We start from the raw sequence: 22585 nt of genomic DNA on the forward strand, positions 1-22585 counted from the left end.
GTGTTCGCGGTCAAATTTGACCGGTCCTGTTTTAACTGCTATTACATTAACACAAAAACCATGAATCATCACCAAATGTCATTCATTTCATCAACATTGTATGTTGAGTTGGCACCTCAGCTCAAAACATACAAAAACACAGAAGAATAGAAAGTTAACCCATTGAAATGATATGAGAGCAGTGCTACAAACTACAATTCCCATTAGATACGCGCCCAACAATCGTTACGAAGTACACAGAGCTGACATATTTGTAGTTCTTCCGGCGTGTGTGCGTGGACTCGTTCGACTTGTCTTGCGTTGACGGCCGTATAGGCTCCATTCCCTTTCAGAAATCCGTCAATCGGGCGCAATCCGAAACCAAACCCTGTGTTTAAAAAAATATAAAATACAAATTTGCACTTTTGCCTCCTTAGCAACGGCAGTATCGTTTGGGTGGCGATCTGAGTTCGGGTACCGTATCTGTGACGTGACAAAGGGTCGCCGTGACAACGTGGTGATGAGATGTGGATAACTTTCCAGATAACTCGAGTTGTGGTTTTCAATAAGTGAAAAAGAAAATTCAAAGTAATCACTACCATTTTAATATCTCAAGCATTTGTCCCCAAAAGCTTTCAAATGTAGTAGCAAAACCAGTGATCCAGATCAGGATCATTTTAATTAGGCCTATAATTAAATGATATAATAATAATACATTTTATTTTTAGAGCGCTTTTCTGAAACCCAAAGACGCTTTATATGCAAGCCTACCTCCAAAGCGTTATACTTCGGAAGTTAAACAAATTAGATAAGGCAGTGGATGGCAAAGTACCAGATTTCACACATGAATATGCTTAAAATAGGTTATGGTGTTCCTATCACTGACAATGAAATCATGTAGTATTTCAACTGTAATTTCCTAAAAAGTCAAATGCATTTTGGTGGAGGTTTTCATCTTATTTCTAATAGAAACATATTAAATATGACTCAAATGGAGCATATAAACAAGAGAACAAACGTGCAAAAACAAAACTGTTGTTCAAATAACAGATTTTATTTTTATACATTATCCCGGAGAATTCTTCGGCTGCCAGGAATGAGCCCACTCCTTGCCACTGAAAACAGAATGGAATAATGTTAGTTACAGTTACTGGTTTCGTCTTTCCAAAAAGCATAAACCATATGTGAAGCAAACATCTTATAACTCAATTTATATAAGTAAATGTTTCATTTACCATTTAGAAAAAGTGAACATAGAAATGAAAACAAATGTTCTAACAAACAATAAAAACAAACAAAAACACATACATTAACAACAATGAAGTTAAACAATCATTTGTTCCTACACTACTTCAGCTGCTTCAGAATAACAGCAGTGAAATATATAAGAGGACTGGTGGTAGATTTGGATGTTTTGCATTTCTTAAATATCATGTGTTTGTTCTCCAACATGGGACTACATGAGATGACATGAAGCCAAGTAACTGGAAGATATATACCATACTGGACAGGGCTCCCACTGCACCAACATTTCTGCTTTTCCCTATCAAGAGAAGAAAACAAATCTCTAATTTCGGAAAGACCAAACGCATATTAGCTATTTAGCAAACAATTGTGTTGGAAGTTTGTAAATCATAAAGCACACCCTATGCATTACTTTTATTCCCGTCTAACCTTTCTCATTCTTTCTTTCATTACACTCCTGATGGGGAAAGTTTCTAGGCGAGTGTGGTAGGAGCAATCTGTGAACATCAAAGCAGGTTCCACATACAGTATTAGTCATATTAGAAATAAAATAAATACAACTATGAACACTTAAGTAGCAACCAGACTTGCACGATGAAAAGTGACCACACTGTTATCACTGGTCAAAAGTTACTGTATATACATCATTGAAATGGAACCAAGCTGCTCTCAGTCCTAACATGGGATGCTTGTTTGAATGGCCATACCACTGCTGAGCCTGAGATGACCAAAGAAAATACTGCACTGCTGCTTCCCTTACTGCCTAGCATTCTCATCACCACCTTATCAACTATGACTGTATGTATTTTAGTCTAATTAGACAATTAAAGCCCTTTGGATTTTTGGATAATGTATCAGTTATAGTTATTAGTCACAATGTAGCATTGTTAACTCACTGAAGAAGCATCAATCACTGCGTTTACATGCACTTTGCTAAAGTACATTTATTAGATTTATTAGAATACCAATCAATTCGACTCATGCAAATGTTTATAATCAGTCAAAATACTTAATACTGTTAATATACCTGACTTTTTCTTTTTGCGTCTAGGACCAAGTACTGTGTCCCTCATGGACCCTGTCCTGACAGCTGTGGGTTGAAGAAGAAATATTACTATATACATACAGTATACCAAGTTAAACTTAAACTCAAGTTTCAAAATACATCCCACAAATGCAGCATCACATGATGCAATAGGTGTTAGGTACAGATATTTTTTTGTTATTGCGATTTAATTGAGGTTGATCTATGAATTCTAGGTGTTTTGTTGTCTTGCCTATATAATTGACTCCATACTTTATGTGTAAGGAATAGTTTGATAAATATTAACATGTTGTGCTGTAACGTTAAATGAATTTAACTTTGATTCAAAAACCTAAGTTTATTCCCCGTATGTTCATTATGGGACAGTGTCGTATCTAAATGCAGTTCTTGAGTATAAAGTTTAAATATGCTGCATGACGCTGTTGCAGGAGTTGCTTCAAAGTTTACCCCTATGGTCAGGGATTGCTTTAGGTAGACCAGAATATTAATGATATCAACCTCTCGTACAATAACGACATGAGCCAAATAATTTTGATGTAATCGACCTACTGCCCAACGCTACAATGTAAGACCCTTTCTGTGTGTAAACCAAATCACATAGGAGTTTTATTTTGTGATTTATCAAATGTAAAGTAAGCCTGCTGTTGCTTTGCATTTTTGTGTGAAAAAGGTATAACCATATAGTAACCACATGTCTGTTCAGGAATGAAAGACTGTATTTTTCTAAACGTTTAATATTTATTTATATCCGAGTACCTAAGGATATACACATACCCAAGTATCCCATTTTCCTTTCATATTTATGAAATTGTAGGTGAAATTGTTATTTCGATTAAGCTATTGTTGTTATTATTATTTATCTATTGGAACAATCATTATTCCCAAAAATGCAAGAAGTGCAATTAGGTGTTTTGAGATATTGTAGAAGCAAGTTACCTACAATAATTTTTTAGGAAAATATCGGAAAACACTCTTGACTTTTATAAATATAAAAGCTGCAAATCTCAGAGAACAAATGTCACTGTGTGTGCTGTGTGCTCTGCATGTGTGACCATTAAAGAAGGTTTCATCCCTCCGATTCTATCTATCTATTTTATTACCTGGGCCCTCCGTGGTGGTAGCCTGTCTCACATCATCCCGCTGGGGCTGCTCCTCCTGCCCCACCTCTGTGGTGGTGCACTGCTTCACGGGGGGGGTCTTCAGCACCTCCACCTGCACGGTGCTTGTCTCTGGCACCTGGCTCTCTGTGGTCCCTGCCTCCTGCCAGTTGTTTTCTGGTTCAGATGGGTCACAGGGTGTGAGGTTCAGCATGACTGTCTCTTCCTCAGGATCTTCCGCAACCCCCTGGCCAGTGGAGTCCTGTGTCCAACCTGTGCAAGTTAAACAAATGTTGGTCTTTACTTGCTTAAGACAAAGAGGTTAACTCACATATCTAGAAATAAGAAATACAGCGTGCTTAAGGTATGTTTCCAGACAGGGTCAAAAATATACTCGTCATGTCATAGGACTGTGTGCAGTCAAAGTTAATAGCAGAGAAATAGTGGTATTTATCCAGTCAACCATTTATGGTTTTGTTTTTGCAATATTATTCTTCCGATTTGTGTCTACATTCCATGTGATGTGACATGTCAATTTGTCGGTAGACAACATATAGACGTGTGCATGTATGTTCCCTTACATTATTTACATCCACACATTTTGTTCAGAATCTATGAGACTGACGCAAACGTGTTTTGCATAAGTGCAATCAAATAAGTAGCAAGTCGCTTTGGATAAAAACATAAATGTAATGTAAAGGGACCTCTGGATGCACTGGATAACTGCTTTTGTTTACAACCCGAGAAACATGACCTTAATACAGAACTGCCAAACTGAATATATGGTCAACTGGGATCGTCTTCATGTATTGTGCTCTTACCATTAACCTCAAAATATTTCTCCCTTTTGGGCGTTGATAAAGGAAACCGTTTAGGAACGGTTTGCTAAAAGGAAATTGCTTAAGGGATGGCTCAAGCCTAAACATACATTTCAGTCATCAAACCTAACTACCTTGACATTAACAACTTTACAACTTTCAATTTGTATACAATGAATGCGCAAGTGGTAGCACAATACCCCAAAATGGTTTTTCAAATTCACGTAAACTTGCCTAACTATTTCCTGATAAATAACAGTTAAAGGTCCACAAGTCCCCTCTGCAGAGTAAGCCATGTCTCATTAGGCTACATACTCAGTGTTTAAAAATGTATTTATTGTATGTAGTTTGCTAAAATAATAAACAGTCAAACGTTGTCCATATCCCTAAATATTTTGCAATTACTTTCAACTTTTGTAATACTTTGCAGCTAAAAATAGTGACAGTTAACAGGTAGAAAGGATGTGTGTTAGTTGTCTCACAAAAATATAGTTTGCCAAACCCAAATAAATGGCCCGAATGACTGCTTTCTGGTTGTATCAAAGGATAAATACTGGATCAAGTTGTTGTCCCACAAGATTTGGATGGATTGAAAACAGTCGCTGTAAGTTGTTGTTAACTGAACTGACTTTATTAAATGAGTTGATCCAAACTCATTCCATATAACTGTGTTGGTTATAAGGAAATGTTAAGCTCTCCATTGATACAAACATTTTGTGTACACAATACTGTGAACTGTGAAGATATAGTGCAAGCATCTCACCTTCACAAAGGTACTCATAAAAAGTGCCTATCTTGTCAAGGTAATCCTGGGCATAGGCGGTCAGTGTGCAGCGAGGGGTTAGGATTTCACATTTGACGTCCTTCTTCCTGGTCTCCCTTCCAAGAAGCAGCACTGGTTTAAAGCCAATGGCATGGAATTTCTCAAGCTGTCATGACAAAATAATATATTTACTGTTTAAAGAAATGGAAAAGAAACAACAACAACTATATAACTACAGCTATAACATTACTGTTGACAGCATCTAGTTGTATGCCATTCATAAACCTAGATGCTGAGTTAAGCTTTTGCAGAATCATGTATTTACCAGGAAGGGTTACACAGTAGAAGCAGAACATATTTTATAGACAAACACAAAATACAAATAAATCAGTATCCTGAGTCCCAGTTCAAACCCTGATAATCTTAAAGTTAAAGTACAATAAGATACAAATGTGTGACCACTCAACAATTAACAGTTAACACTTACAATGACTATTGCATGATTAAAAATGTAACACAATCCAAGCATAGCTTGACACTGTTGAAATTGAAATTGCGTGCTACGAAGTAAAACGTTCCCGTATGTTGTGGCTGCAGTCGTAAGAGTAATATAGAGTAGTAACATACAATTATGTAGTCTTATTAAAAGTGGGGTAGGTAAGTTAGAAAAACCGGCTCGAGATACACTTTTTGTTATATTCCATGGAATGCTCTTAACATCCCGATAGCAATGAATATATGAAGTGCTTTGACAAAAAATCCATAGAAAAATGTCATCTGTGGAAGCCGTAATACTGTAAAAAGCACGACCAATCCTCTGAGCCGGCCCGGCTAAAGTAACTGGATGGCCTACCTGCCTGTCAGCCTTCCATCTGTGCACAAACTTATCTCGTGCCCTCATTGGTCATGTGCGCGTTCGTGTGTGTTGGAGGAGGGGCTCTATAAGGAAGTGGCAGATTTTCTCCGGTTGTGTATTTTCAAATTCTAGCGATCTCGAGCCGGTTTCTCAAACTTACATACCCTACCTTTAAGGTCTAAAAGTGTGTACATAAGCAAGAATGGAACACAACATGGAAGTGAAGGAAGTGCTCTGTTTATTTAAATGTGTAGTTAAAGAGCCTGTGACACGATTTCCCCCCATCATCCAAACCCATCAATTTGAGTAAATATTGTCCCCTTGAAAACCGTTACTGAACTGATTTTGGATATTTGTACTTTGATAACCATTAATCTGCCCTTCAATGTTGACCATTTCCTGGATCTTCTCGGGGATTCTTCAAATCCGGCCAAATTATGGGTGACGTCATTGCGGGCACAGCGCTCCAGATGCACCGTTCAGGATCCCAGCATCTGCATGTAAACGCACGATGGCGCACACAGCAGCAAGCTCAGACAGCGATGACAGTTTAATTTTGAACGTGTCTGAGAGCTCATATGAGGCTGAAGGATCGGTTTACTTTGTATCTGTTAGAAGTTTAGGAATTAGGTGCGTCAATATGGGCGATCATACGGTCATATGTAGCCAGTTGTGGACTGGGACTAAAAATCAGCCCGGGACTCTCGACCAGCCCACTTCGGTACAACTAATAAATTGTCAACGGGGGGAGTGGGGGATGTGCTAGTGACTTATCCGGCCGGCACACTTCGGTACCGGCCCATCGGTATTCCTCCCGATGGCCAGTCCGCCACTGCACCCAGCCCAGCCCACGTAAACTGTCAACGGGGGGAGCCTCGCTGCGGGGAAACGGTGGACCTAGTGTCCCGATCGGAGTGGGAATAATAATAATAATAATAATAATAATAATAATAATAATAATAATAATAATAATAATCCGTGCATTTTATCCATTAATTTCCCCAACATTGTGGTAAAAAAAACCCACACGTTTAATCCATGTTGGTGTACTACTACAACCAGTGGTGTAGTGGGGATGTTTTTACTGGGTGGACGGGGTGTTGGACGGACGGGAGACACTATGGACGCGCTCGTGAACTGTCAACGGGGGGGGGGGGGGGGGGCTTGGGGACCTCTGTGTCGCCTGTCAGCGCAACTTACATGATGCCGTTTAGACAATATAATAATAAAGGGCGGTGCCGGCTGTCAGCGAACCGATCCGGCCTTTCAGCGCGACTATCACTCAAATGCGGGACATAGTCTCAATGTGTGGGACGCAGGACAAATAATAAAAATGCTGTGTGTGCAGTCCCGCACAGTGCGGGACACCTGGTCACCGTACACACACAGTTCTGCCCCTCACACACACACGCTTCAAATCAAGTTGCATAAATGCTTGAGCTACGTTTTTATTATAATTACTGTGAAATCTGCCTATTATGTTTTCGTCATTATTACAACAAACACACACTTGCAACTGATAACACTGGCAATGATTTTAGATGTATTAGACTATTAAAAAAATAAGTCATGCTTCAAATAAGTGGGGGTACGGCGCAGAGGCGTCAATTGGGTATGGCAAGGTATGGCAGCTGCCACACCTTGGCTCCAGGGGAAAATGTAAATGTTCGTTTTAAAAAAATAAATTTATGGAATTACTCTGTGTCAATTTGTATTGATTATTCTATTATTTAATACATATAAATTAAATACAAATGAAAATCAGAACAACACAATCGATTTCTCTAGTCTAGATATTATCTTTCCCAATACTTATCGTAACGTATCCCCCCTCCCTATCTTGAAATGTGGTATCTCCTGACGAGAAGCCGCCGGAGGTCAGAGCGGGTCATGTTATCGCGTTTTTTTTTATTTTTCGGCTAAGCTAATTAACTAAAATGAAAAGAAAGCAAAGAACTTTAGAATCTTTTTTTATCAAAAAAAAGGCAGGTGAAGGTGATGGCTCCAATGTTGCCCCAGCAGCAGAGGGAGAAGGACCAGGTAGTGAAGGTGGGATTCAAGCTGTTAACGAGGCTGTTAGCCACTCCAGCACCTGCGCCGGGGATGCAGATGCTAACAGGGAGACGGAGACTACATGCATGGAGGCTGAGAACTCGTCCACACCGACTTCTCGAATTGAATCCGAGTCTGAGTCCCCACCAATTTCTCAGATTGAAAGAGCTGGATCAGACGTGGACAGCGATAAGGAAGGTCAAGGCCCGGGTGCAGCAGCAGTAGCAGCCTCTGGGTCAACTGGAGCAGAGAAGAAGGATATTAGTGGATGTAAAACAGACGGACTCAGGCGTCCTCGTTTGACCCACTTCCCAACTAGAAATGGAAGACGCTTTAATGTCAGTGTGTATCAGGAATATGACTGGGTTGAATATTCTGCGCAAGAAGATGCAGTTTATTGCTTTGCATGCCGTCATTTTGGAGGAGCCTCAACTTTAACAGGTGACAGGCATGGACTGCGTGTGTTCATAGACACTGGATACACATGTTGGAAGAACATGAAAAAAAATCTCCGGGATCATCAAGGGAGCAGTAGACACAATTGTGCTGCATTAGCGTGGTCTAACTTTAAGGCTGTGATCAGCGGACATAAGGAATCCATCGCAAGTCGGATTGACGCAAACAGGACAGATGAGGTGCAGGAGAACCGGGCTCACGTCAAATCCTTGTTCAAAATCACGTCATTTCTGGGAAGACAGGCCCTCCCTCTCCGTGGCCACAACGAGAGAGATGAGGATGAAAATAAAGGAAATTTCCTTGAACTTTTGGACGTTATTGCAACAGATGACAGGAACGTGAAAAGCAAACAGGAACGCAGGTATGCGCACTATTCTTCCCCAGAAGCCCAGAATGATATGGTGAGAGTTATTGGGGAAAATATCAGAAGTATAATCATAAATGAAGTAGGAGAAGCACGGTACTTTTCAGTGTTAGTGGATGAAACGAAAGACCTGTCTAAGAAGGAGCAGCTGGCCATTTTGATCCGTTATGTACATGACGGGATTATAAAGGAAAGAGCCATTGGAACCTATCACATGAAGGACCTGACAGCTGAATCCCTGGCCCAGAAAATAATAAAGGAATTATCGAGTTTAGATATTCAGCTGTGTGTTGCACAATGCTACGATGGTGCAAGTGTTATGCGGGGTAATGTGCGTGGAGTGCAGGCTTTAATACGTGAAAAAGTGCCGCATGCAGCGTATATACACTGTCATGCACATAGACTAAATCTTGTGCTTGTGAGCTCGATAACTGAAATACCAGAGATGGCAGAGTTTTTTGGTGTTGTTCAAACACTATATACTTGTATTGCAAATAGCAATACCAGACACATGCTTTTCATTGAGGCTCAAAAGAAGTTGGGACACAACAAAATACTGCACTTGGAGCGCACCTGTCCCACTCGGTGGCTGTATTGGTATAGGGCTCTACAGAAGATAAAACTGTGCTACGAGGCTATACTAGCTGTGTTAGATGCCACTATTGACGCTCATGCAGAGGGTTCAACTGAAGCTGCTGGACTTCGGACAAATATGCTGACAGTCACTTTTGTTGTGCGTCTTCATGTCCTAGAAAAAATCTTAAATCTCACTTATGGACTGTCTGAACAGCTTCAGACAAAAGACATTGCAATCACGATGGCTTCCAACCTCATACGGAGTACTAAGGCCCAGCTGGAAAAGATGAGGTCAGATAAAGAGTACCAGGACACACTGAGCAGAGCCAAGGCATTTTCCACAGAGCTCGGCCTCCCAAGCAGCGACACTGCCCCTCTGCGACCAGCAAGAGCACGGAGTGTGTCCAAAGCCTTGGCAGGGTTTATTGTCGGATCACCCAGTGGCCAGAGACAAACAGGAGATGACCAAGAAAAAAGACTATACTTTGAAACACTGGACCGCTTCATCTCTGAGTTAGATCGCCGATTTACAGATAATGATGAGCTACTTAATGCTATCCAGGCATTTGATTGTTCATCTCCCCATTTCATGGATGTAGTTAAAATGGAACAGTTTGCACAACTCTATGATGAACTGATCGACACCACCCTTCTCAGTTCCCAGTGTCACACAGCAAAAGCTTTCCTTGAACTTGAGATGAAGGAGGACGTGGAGGAGGAGAAAAACATAATGCTGTCTTTGACACAACTGAAGACCATGTCTGTCGCTTTTTCAGAGGTCATCAAGCTATTCAAGATCGCAGCAACAATTCCTGTCTCCACTGCTTCCAACGAAAGATTCTTTTCCGTTTTAAAAAGAGTCAAGACTTACCTGCGGACCACCATGAGCGATGACAGGCTCACAAACCTCATGTTGATGGCTGTTGAGCCTGCTGTCGTAAAATCCCTGGACGCAGATGAACTCGTCAATAACTTTGCTGCTTTGAGGACCCGCCGTTATCCACTTGTGGAATAATTAATAAAGTTCATCTCAAAGTAAGATACCCAAACATCTTATTAATATGATTTCTCTTTCTCTTTTCTTCTCCCTCCCTCCCTCTCCTCTCTCCCTCCCTCCCTCCCTCCCTCTCCTCTTTATATTTGGACTTTAAAAGTTTACAGCAGTTTACCTGGTATGTTCACGTGATATTGTTGCAATTACATAGTGAATGAAGTGAACAGAAAGAGTGAAATTGTGTCAGAAAGGCTATTACTGCTGTCTAACCCTGCCGCTTGCTATCCATGGTGCTGAAAACGGATGCGTAACGGCGCATTTGACTGAATTGATTGATTGACGTGCGTAGTTAAGTGTTTGTGTCCATAGTTACTTGCGCTAGCGGGATGTGAGTGAGGCTGCATTTGAAAAAGTTCAAATTTTCCTAACCACACAGAAAAGCTACATAGCAGACTTGTCACTTTTGTTATGATTCTTTGCTGGGCATGTATATTGATTGATACTGTAGTTAAGTCATGTGACTAGTAACCTTGCCATACCTTAGCTTTGGCTGAATTGACGCCACTGGTACGGCGTACCCCCGCGTCCAACGCCCACTACACCACTGTGCAACTTCAAAAAGCTAAGGTTTGTTTTCTCATCAGGAAATGCAGACCGGCTCAAACAAAAGATTTTTAAATCATCATCCTCACGATCATTTAATGTATCATATGTTCGCCGAATTGACATGAAAGCACTAATAAATGTAGTTTCATCCACTTGAGTTTAAAAAAATAATCGATTTGTTTTTATATCACATCCGACGGGAGGAAATTCAGCAGCTCTCACTACCGATTTTTAATCCTAATTTAATCATCATCTTCACCACGAGCATTTATGTTTATGTTCGCCGAATTGACATGAAAGCACTGACAAATATGAATATACTGTAGTCAACTTCATTAAAACGTTATTAACGTGCCTAAACTCAGTAATTCACAATTTCTACGCATGACAACACACTTTGTCCGTGTTTGGCTCTCTCGCCGCACAGTGAAGCATTCCCGCATTGACGTCACTTCCGGCTTCCCCCAAAACCTCAAAATGAGTCGAAGGAATTTTCCCGCGATGTTCGAAATTATTGATATTTATCGGAACGGTATCGCTTTTTCTTTTTTAAACTGACGGTTCGAGATTACTAGTAGCCCACTATTTCATTGCACAACAGTTGTTGGGTTCGTGTCACAGGCTCTTTAAATTAAAATAGTGTCCCTTGGCTGTGAAAGTTAAGATAAGAGTAGTTTTAAAATTGAAAGAAAAGAGAATATTAAATAATACCTTTGCAATAATATCTATATTTGAAGTTGATATCAAAGTGTATATTGGTTAATAAGATACAAACATCATAAAGAAATAAATGTATATAAAAAAAAACATTCAACTTGATCCTGGTCCAATATATTGGCAAACAGTCAGGGTCCGTCTGTGTCAGTTCTTTGGTGTCAGCTTGGTGTGTCCGGGCCTTAACATACGGTAAAAAGTGTACATACCAAGACAATGGCTTCATCCTTGATGGAAGCAATGTTGTGGTTCTTCTTCCGCCCTGACACCCAACCCCCTCGCTTCTCATCAAACCTCTTGAGCTTCTTCTCAAGGCGCGTTTTTTTGGCTGCTCCTTAAGGCAATGTCCACAGATCTTCTGTGCACAAAATAAAATGTTCTGACAGAAGGGACATCTCTTTTTTGTAGACCCACCTGGCATGATTAACACGGGATTACAAACAAACAGACAGACAGACTGACAAACACAGGAAAGTAGAGAAGTACACAGCATAGATAGAAGGGTGAATAAAGAAATAGATGATAGATATAAGAGAGCTAGATAGGGAGATAGGTTGAGTTTGGCTCTTAAAAGTGCCGTTGGTTTTATGATGGTGTATATCAGTGTATGGGTGTGTGGTGTGGGTACAGGAGCTGCAGGAGAGAACAGAAAAAGTGAATTATGTAGTGAAACTAGCTTTTTTAAATGCACATTGTGACGGTTTAACTACTTTAGACAGACCGAGTTCATTTACGTGTTTCCTGTTTCATACGCGTAACAAGCACATGGACGTGGACTATGCCCCTCCCCCTCAAACATATATTAAAATGTCGGCCAGCGTTAGTACTGTCATGTGTAAAACAAAAGCGATTAAGGTAACGTATAACTCACACTTTAACACCGACGTATGTAGCCGTAATTAAGACAAATATTTTTCACACACCACTTATGAGCTGATATAAATGTAGTTAAACTAGTTTAAGCTTATGTTGAACGTGAGCTAGCTAGCTAGCCGCCCGCAAGAATAATTTCACATTAATGTTGCTTTGCTGATTATGGCGAAAGCATTTCTCAGACTTAGAACAGTTCAGTATGTATGATGAACCATGTGAGTAAAGGCTTAAAAAAAAGCCCCAATTATTAAATCTAAGCAAAACATGTATCAGCCTTTAGTGACCCAACTTACTTTGTCAGAGGATGGATCGCAATGCCGGTGGCAGCGTCTTTGGCCAATAGGTGGTGCTCTGAATGATGTAATTTCCTGTACCGATTATACAATAAAATATTAATACATTTCCTATATTTTGACACGATAACTCTTTAATAACCTAAGTAGCCTACGGACAAAAACAAAAATTGCCTTGTAAAATGCAGAAAAGTTTAAACATCTAACATGATAATAATAAATAAAAAATAATGATATCTTAAACCAAAATAAATAAAATGGAAAATTAACCGACAACAACAATTTAACATAAATGAAACAAGGATTAAAACAAGGATAAGTTTGACTCAATGTTGTGTAAAGTACCCGTTATGGTTAAAATAAATTTCTTTTTATATTTTTTTGTTGAAAATAATACAGCTTCCCGAGACTCGAAGAGGAGACACGAACAATTCTTCCACTTGAAATGCGTTTAAACTGTGTCAGAGAGATGTTTAATCGGTTCATTTTAATTGGTTAATAATTGGTGTTTAATACTGGCAACTTCTAATTGTTGGGGGGGGGGGCGGCGTTCGATCCAGTTTTGATTCCGTAACCTTGGCGCACTGCCACTCCAACATTCAATCCCGACTTGAAGTTTAATCCCGGGGACTGTAGTCCTAAACGATAGCTGGGGATTATGGGTAGTGTAGTGTCTTCGGCCATCCTAAACTCGATGATGCTCGAAATGTCCTTTATAGGCCTACGTCTGTTTCCGGTTATTTTTATTTTTGAAATTCAGTTCCTGAAGGACGGGAAAAAAGCCAGAGATTATAGAATTAAACAAATAAATAAAAACAAGGACAATTGTGTGTTATTGTTGACTAAATAACAGTGTGTTATTTTGAAAAGAATAAGAAATTAGAAGGAAAAATGAGCCCCATTTATTTTCCTCACAGACAGCAACAAAAGTCCGAAATGATACGATTTTAAATAAAAGCAATAATCGTGGCTTGATATTGAGTAAGAACATGTTTCTATGAACCACACAGCTTCCGGTCTTCCTATAACACGTAATACCGTGAGACTACCAACAGAAATACATTGCTTTTAAAATCGTGCTGTGCAACACGAAAAAAAGGGGAAAATCGTGTTGGTGAACACGAATCAATAGATTAAAAATCGTGTTGGTGAACACGAAATGCCGTGAGACTGGGTTGTGGTAGCACATGTCTTCCGAGTCACTTGCTTCAGAAGCTAGGCAAGAATCCTTCCTGGCATTCGGAAAACGAAGAGTGGAACAGGCTAGCAAGTGTGCAGGTGTGCGTCATATGAGAGGCCCCGCCTTACATTTTCCGCCACAGATTTGGGGAAATTGGTCCGTGCGCAAAGCATTGTGGGGATTTGAACGATGCGAAGTCTACCCATGTGCAGCCTCGAAATTACCCCCAAACCAAGGACGCAGCCTCTATGGAATTCCAAGTATGCTGGAGATTGGAACAGTCCTTCGGCGGCACTCAATAACGTAGTATCCTTGAAATATTGGCTTGGAAGCCAGTTTCCTTGAGATTGAGAAATGGCCCAAAACTGATGAGTCTTCGAATCTACTTACAAATGAATATGGGGAAGTGTAAGTTCAACCGTATTTGGTTGGAAAACATCTAATTTAGTGCTTGGTTTAAACCAGTAGAGGGAACGTGTTTGAAGCCCGCTGCACCTTTTGCAAAGAAAATTAGCGTTTGTTTTGCTAGTGCAGCGTTAGCTAGTGCAGCACTCTGCTGATTGCGTGAAGTACAAACAGCGTGATTTAGTAATCCCTCAGCTAAAAATCACTCAAATAACGCATTTAAAATCTGAATAACTCAGTGTGCATCTAGACCGGGTGAGGACACTACCTATTGACTCAGCAATCACTTTAAGTTATATTAGACTTCTCTGTTTCATTTATTCTACTCTGTATAATTGTTCTGTAGTTATTATAGCTAAAACGGCGCTTTTGAGAGATTTTAAATCTCAGATCTGATCAACTGAACCTGTTACACAGGTCTCAGTGGGTCACGCGTCTCAACCCTGCATTAGGCAGGAACACTCTGCTGTCGCCCATCAGCTGAAGAGAGTTAACTAATTAGAGGGGTGTGGCCCCACAGCTGTGAGAACTCAGCAATCAGGTGTCCATCTTAGGTATCTTTCCTGGAGCGTCAGCTTCAGCGTTAGACTGACAAAGACATTGGAGTCCTGCGGGAGGCAAAGAGGAGGCAAATCCGACTTTGATTGAGTTAAGTATCGCTGGTGTTTTATTTTCTTTGGTTTTCTAGCCCCTCATGCTATAATCATGTGTATTTTCTCCATTCCTGTTCATGTGTCTTCTCGCAATTATCACTGGCCTCCTAATCGATATAACCGGCCTGCTCTGGTCTATCCCACATGCTCCACTGAGATCTAACATCTAGTTTCAGGTGGCCTGTGGAACTGCCAGTCAGCTGTTCCTAAGGCTGACTTCATCTCTGGCTACGCTTCCCTGCAGTCTCTGGATTTCCTTGCTCTCACGGAGACCTGGATTACTCCTTCCAACACATCAACCCCAGCAGCTCTCTCCACAGCATATTCCTCCCATACACTGTTGGGGCAGAATCTCTGCTCCGCGCCGTTCCTATATGAGCGGGTTCTCAAAAGAAGGAAAAATTCAAAGCAGCCAGGATAAGGGTTAAACAATAATCTGCTTTAATGGCGGAAACATACCAATACATCACCTAATCACGAAGCACTCTGCAGAGTACTCCGGGCTCAGGTTCTACCACCGTGTGAGACACGTCTCAGGAACGGCAAGTCAAAAACAAGTGCCCCGATCTTCAAAATGATCACAACATTTATACACAGAGTTCACTTCTGAGCGAGCTAGACAGTGAGTTGGTAGTGTTCCATTGGTCGGTTTCCCTTCCGGGCGGGATCCCAGGTAGTAAGTCAGTTTGTTGATTCCATCTGTTGCTTCACAGTGTATGTGTGTGTGTGTGTGTGTGTGTGTTTCTGTCCCTCTGCCCTCAGGCAGATCCCCCAATCAATGATTTGGAGTCATCACAGAGGACTCTTTGACAGGACACATACTCATTCCCCCTAAACATCTTCAACACACACAAACATCCTATCATGTATCTTTAACAGAAGTTAATTGTTCTTATCGCTTAATGGCTTCCCTGAACTTCCCTTCACCCCAAAGTCAGCTTACTAGGAATGAATACATTTTATTGATAAGCTCAAAAGGACCTTTATCTCGTTTACTGCTGGGTGACCCAAGTCTCAAGGCCTCATTTAGGGTCTGTAGGAGATAAATCATTAATTCTACAAGACTTTAACTGCCTTATATATGAAAATGTATCTGGGAATTCCCCTGTTAATTGCAAGGACTATTGATAATTAACAGAGAGACCCTAAGGGCCTCTTCTTGGTATCTGCTAGGCAGAAGTCACTCAATGCAGAAATCACAAGTTTAACACACATTCTTTATAAGGTGACATTAAAATGAATATACCAGATTGAACTTTCCTGCCATAACACGTTACTTTAATCCTTCAAATAATTCAAATAATACTTCAACACCCAGGCCCACTGGCAGAGGAGGTGGCACTGGTCTCCTGCTCTCTCCCAACTGGAGCTTTTCCCTCTTCAAGCTACCTAACTTCACTCCTTCCACCTTTGAATTCCATGCCGTCACAGTAACCCATCCTATACAATGAACCATTGTTGTTCTCTACCGTCCACCAGGCGCCTTCTGAGACTTCTTGGAGGAATTAGATAATCTCCTCTCACACATCCCTGAAACTGGCCCTCCCGCTGTACTTCTCGGCGGCTTCAACCTCCAGACAGGGAAGATAGACGAACTAACATCTCTGTTAACCACCTCTGCTTTCTCACTGTCTCCATCCCCACAAATTCATAAAGCTGGCAGAGCGGAAATGATGGATATCCAAACACCATGACGACCTCCTAACCCAGGGCTATTCAATTACACATTCAGTTGGGCCAGATTTTATAACTACAAAATTCAGCTGGGCCAGACATTCAGTAAAAAGCGGGTAGTGACAAATTTTAAACCAACACATATTACTGCGATGAAAAACATGCCATTTTTATTCATTGTTCATCTAACAAAGGTAAGTCAAAAAGTGCATAAAAACACAACAAATTAGCATTAATTTAACAGAATCTGAAAAAAAAGTGCACAGTTGTAGCATTACATTTGTTTGCTTTAGAAGTCAAATATTCAGGTTATGTTTTTTGAACCAGGCACATCACAAAGTGCATTTACTGAATACAATAATAGCAGTCTTAATGAATGTCCTCACATACAAAAAAAAACAGCTAAAGAGCTCCAATGCAACACAAAGAGGTAGTACTGTAGCAATACTATTTTTTCACTTTTCAAGTAATAACAAAAAAATCATACGTTTTGGTCACATTTGAGCCAGACACATTACAAAGTGCATTTAAATGAATACAGAAAGAACGGTCAAACCTTTCATTGCACAAACCCATAACAAGGGATACGGCAGTGGCATTTTCTCCTGGAGGCCAAGGGAAGCCAGGCTTCCCCCGTTTTTTTGGATTGTAGTTATAATTTTAATAAATAAATAAAAACACTTTGTTTAGTTTCGGTAATTATTCTGCCGGCCCGTCTCTCCCCCATTCTCATTGAGTATTGTACAAAGAGTGAAACAGCGCCCCTCTAGATGTTATGGTAAACAGTAGATTGCACTCTCTGTTTCGAGAGGAGGCCAGCCGAAATTTGCTTCCCTTGGTGAAAACAAATTGAGGCATCGACCAATCAGACAAGGCTCACGTCATGCCCCTGCCAATCTGTGATTGGTCAGGGCCATGCCAAGGGAAGCCAGAGGCGGCTGGCTTCCCTTGCCTCACAATCCAATCAAATTGCATAAACTTAGTGTTGCTGTGACGCGTCCTAAAGCCCGGAAGTAAGCTGCGCTCGGTTTCCCTCAACAAAAAGCAATGGGATTTCTCCACTTAGAGAAGTTTCTTGATACTCAAATTTCCCCTCCTCGACTCCTCGGTCCTCCGGTAGTGACCCGGAAATGAATTTCAGCGCGCCATTTTGAAGGACATCTAATTTCTCTAAATGCACTTCGAGGACCGAGCATCGAGCATCGAGGAGGCTCTCTGGAGGAGCTCTAACCGAGGAGACACTGATGCATCCTCCACGGCTCCTCCACGGATGCATTTCCGGGAACGGTGGAGGCGTGATGCACGGCCGGACTTATCTCAGCCAATGACGGCTCTGCATGCATCCCCTGGATATTATTTTAGTAACTGCTTTCATCGCGACGCGATGTTTACAGTGAGAACAGCTGTGAGGTCCGTGCAGAAAGCAGAGCAGTGTGTAAAATATATATCAGTCAGTATAACAGGCCTACATTACTTTCTGTATTTGTATGCTGTAGTTTAGTAGATATCTACAAACAAAGAGTCGACATTTTTCTAAGACCATTTAGTGCTTCATATAATAAAATACACAACGGCTGTAGCCTGATTATGCTTTAGGAGCAGTAGGTGTGTATGGTACAGTTATACTTGCCAACCTTAACGGCCCGTCTACACTACAGGCATGAAAAAATCTTGAAGCTGGGCGTGTCTGAAGCTTGGCGATTTTTTGCGAGCAACCAATCACATGAATCTCCCGCCCCCGACATACAAAGCAATAGCAATGTTAAAACGAAGTAAACTGGATATAAACTCTCCAAACAGGCGAAAAAACGACCAGTTTCACCCACTGTCTCTGCCACCTCCCTCCATGCCTGGTTCCTCCGGTTTGTATCCCGGTAAATAGTTCCGGTCGTAAAGAACCGGGTGATTTGCTACCGTAATATCTCGTTTGGAATGTGAGGAAATGAACTGCGGTCTGGCTCTCCCAGCTTACACGCGGTTTGATTGGCTGCGCTTGCACTGGCGGGATTTGCATAAACGGGATTTCATTGGCTGATGCCAAGCATCGAGCCTCAAAAGTTGAACATTGTTCAACTTTTGATGCCGATAGATGCTCGTGATGCTTGCAAAGCCATGCCATGCTCCCCACAATGCAGTTCGGCGAAGATTCAAAATCTTCTACGTCACCCCATTCAAGTGAATGGGCGAAGCGTTGAAAGCATTTTTTGATGCCTGTAGTGTAGACGTACCGTAAGACCTGAGAAATCGGGAGCATTTCAAAATGCAAAATGGGTTGGCGGGGGGGCGGGTGCTAGTGGAGCTGTTAGATTAACATTAACATGTGTTAGAAATTAAAATCAATGTTTTGATGGTATAATGTAGCTTAAACATACCGTCAGTTTAAACGCTCTTTTATACTGAAAAAACAGAAATTCTTGTGCACAAGCAGTTAAGCTTTTATTCTGAAAATCCTTCATCTACGGTTAGCATGTAGCATGTGGCTAATATACGATTTCCTAGAGATGAATTGAGAAGCGAAATGACTTGGTGTGGTGAAAACCGAAACCTACTGATTTAACACTACAACGATAGATGTCGAGATACTACCATGTTGAATATTAAATGAAAGTACAGTTTATTTGAATACATTATTGTTTACAGACGAGAGTAGCATGTGGCAACATCCGGAATGACCGGAAACCAAACGAGCCGAGAAGTATTGTTTAGAGTATTGATTACAGCGTTTAGAATGTGTTAAATGAAAAGTGATGAAAGAGAATATGAGGAGAAACGGCGTGTTAAGCATATATTGAATGTGAAAAGAACCTATCCTCTGTTTAAATGCAATAACGGACATTGGAGACGAGGTGAGCCGGCTGGCGGGGAGGAGCCAGCAGAGGATATATATAGCAGCGCCGGAGGAGAGATCCGCTGTCTTCTTCTTGCTCAGGAGAACCAGATCACAGCTGTTTTCTGCCGGAACAATATTCTGTCTGTAACACTACCGCGCCTTTTTTAATTAAAGTATCCCATTTGAATCTTTTCAGAGACTCCATTTAGTCTCATTTTAAAGCTTCTCTCCTGGACGCGAGAATAAAGAACATATTTAACAATTGGCGAGCTAGCCAGGATCTCGCAAAACCGGGAGAGACTACAGCAGGCTGCTTGCTGGACCCGCTGGCATCCGTTCAGCACACAGAGAGCTCAAATCAACTAGGTATGGAGAAACCTGTTATATATCGAATTCTTCAATAGTTAATGTAGGACAATGTTAGTTCTGTGTGTTTGAAGGCGGCCAGCGGATCCTGAAAATAGCTGTGCAATTTAAGTTAAAATAAGCCTAAATTGATAAATATTGGTAGCATACCACGTGGCGTTTCTTTGTTACAGGCAGGGTGAGTTCAATTTCTTTTTTTCTATTTAACCCTGCATGCTATTCGTTTGTCTGTTAGTACATGTCGGCTAGAGGCCAATCACTATATGTGTCTTTTGTGGCGTTTTACGTTTTACGTGAATGGTTTTAGGCCATTAAGCAGTCTGGACTGCTTGAGGCAAAGACACAGCCAAAGTTTGAAGCTAAGGTTATTGGAGTGAGTGTTTTGTGTAACAACAGCGTGAGGCTGTTTTAAAAAAGTCCTATTTCAAGGAAAAGGCCTGAGTAGTTTGAAGCTCTCAGTGGTTACACCATTCTGTTTTTCAAGACATTGCGTTGTGGATTACGGCAGGAAGTGCGACATTCGTGCGTTAGATAGACGATATTCTTCTAATTGTGTTTGCTTAGCGTCCTATTTGTCCCATAAATAGCGTGTTTAAACAGAAGAGATGACCATACTGGCTCTTAAAGTCAAAACATTTACGTACATGGGTAGAGGGCTATGATGTAAGGGTATGAGGCCCATTTATCATTGTAAACTAAATGGAAATGTTATTTTAAACTACAGTGTTGTGTGTTGAATTTACTAGACAAAATATCACCTCACCAATTTCAACTCCAGGTGTTTTCTCAAATCCCTTTGTTCTTCAGGTCAAAGGTTGGAAAACCAGTTGCCATTTTGTCTTGACCTCATGTTCACGGTGAGCCACACGGCAGTCACCATTTCATGAAATGCTAATTGAAGTACTCTGTTTGCTTTAACACACTGAGGCTAGGCATTCCATCTTCTAAAGAACATCATACTTCTTGTTAGAGTTAGAACTATTGGAAGTACTTCTGCTGGTAAATGTGTATTGGCGGTTTTGTGAATATTCTTCTTTGCAAATGTGTTTTGGCGGTTATGTGCTGTGTTGTTTAACCATAGTGTAAATTCCTATTTTAAAGATATTTTTGAGGAAACTAAGTTTCTCCTTTGTTAAAAACGAGTCAGTTTTGAAACAGCTATTCCCTAGTGGATTAAGCTGGAATTTAAAATAGCGCACTCTGGTGGTAGTACAGAATTATTACCCAAATAGCGGAAACACCATAACATTGTGATTTTGAACCAAATTCATATTTCAAAGTCAAAACCATACACGGTACAACTTTATTTTAACATTTCATATTTTAATTTTGCATATTTTTTATATATTAATTAACTTTATTAATATTTTACCTTAAACTTAAAAAAAAAAAAAAAAAAAAATCTATAAAAATAATAAAACTTTGAAAAAAAAAAGAAGAAAAAAAGAAAAAAAATTAAAGTTCGGACGAACAGCAACGAAGGTGCTAGTCAGAAGATTAGTGCTTCATCTTTGATAAGTTCATAAATAATTAGAGAACATGTCACCAAAACAAACTAAGTTGAGACTAGACGCAGGGCCAGGCTCAACTGCAGATATCAAGGAAAGGGTAAAAATCAGATCCGATGCTTTAACAGTTTCAAGTAAAAGACAGAGGACATGGAACCAAATGGAGAAACTGTTAGAACAGTGGCAAACGAGAGGATTGATTCCAGCAGATGATCAACCTGGACCAACGGAAAAAGCTGTAGTTGAACATGAGAATGCTGAATATCTACAACAGGAAAACGCATGGATCAAAGCCGGACAACCCTCTTGGTATGGACCTGTAAACATTGCTATGAACAGAGCTGAAAAAAGAAAAGCTATGGTTGCAAGTCTGGTATTCCATCTGGAAGATGCCAGCCAAGGATTGACAAACAGCTTACATGTGGAAGAACTCGGCAGAATAATGAAAAAGGAACTCAACAGAGGAATGGAAGAGAGACGAAAGGCAGTTGAAGCCCATAATGACATTGTTGCAGATAGACAACAGAGAGAACAAGAAGAACGAAGAACCGGTGCATATACCTCCATGCCATTGATAGCGGCTGGAAGAGGAGGATTTCGATACAAATCATGGACTCACAGGGACATGGAAGCATTAGTGTCAAAGCTACCTCCACTCACGAAAGGAGGTCAGAAGTGGGTGAATGATCTGAAGAGATACACAGCCCAGGACCACCTGTGCTTGGGAGACATGAGGGCCCTGCTCGGACGGATTGAAAGACGACTTGAAGTGAGAGCAATAGATTCCGAGGCCAATTGCACAAATGACCCAGATGACACTCCATTCAACTACATCAGGTCGAATTATTGGGCTGCTATTCGTCACATCTACCCAACAACACGGAGTTTACATGCCCTCAACAGCCTGAGAAAAGAACCGGGGGAAGACATGTATGCCTTCCTGAAGAGATGTGAAGGAGTGTGGGAGGACTCCACTGGAGAACGAGTATTTGGAAATCCAGCTACATAGAGCCACATATGTCACCACAGGAGGGAGAGGTTGAATGTTATTTAAAAGATAGTGAGTAGAATATTGCATTTACACAGAGCATCCACAGATTAGAAGTAGCAGAGTAGAACATTTAGTAGACTATTTTTGTAATTATGAGAAGGAAAATACATTACGAGTGATGTTGTTCCCCCACACAGAAAACTATTGTGTCCACACAACTAGTGAGGCCAAGAAGACGAGCTTCCAC

At 40.8% G+C, this 22585-nt stretch overlaps 1 protein-coding gene across 1 annotated transcript; it reads right to left on the reverse strand.

Annotated features, from left to right (window-relative positions):
- Positions 1-1026: 1026 nt before the first annotated feature.
- Positions 1027-5209, reverse strand: LOC307016214 (uncharacterized protein; the record flags this gene model as incomplete). The annotated part of the gene is made up of 5 exons (XM_079645257.1): positions 1027-1094; positions 2252-2314; positions 3370-3639; positions 4948-5113; positions 5198-5209. The coding sequence occupies 5 exons, from the start codon at positions 5207-5209 to the stop codon at positions 1039-1041; spliced, it is 567 nt and encodes a 188-aa protein (XP_079501383.1). The 3' UTR covers positions 1027-1038.
- Between the last annotated feature and the right edge of the window lie 17376 nt (positions 5210-22585).

The sequence above is a fragment of the Notothenia rossii genome, assembly GCF_949606895.1.
Source record: "Notothenia rossii genome assembly, chromosome: 8".
Classification (NCBI taxonomy): domain Eukaryota; kingdom Metazoa; phylum Chordata; class Actinopteri; order Perciformes; family Nototheniidae; genus Notothenia; species Notothenia rossii.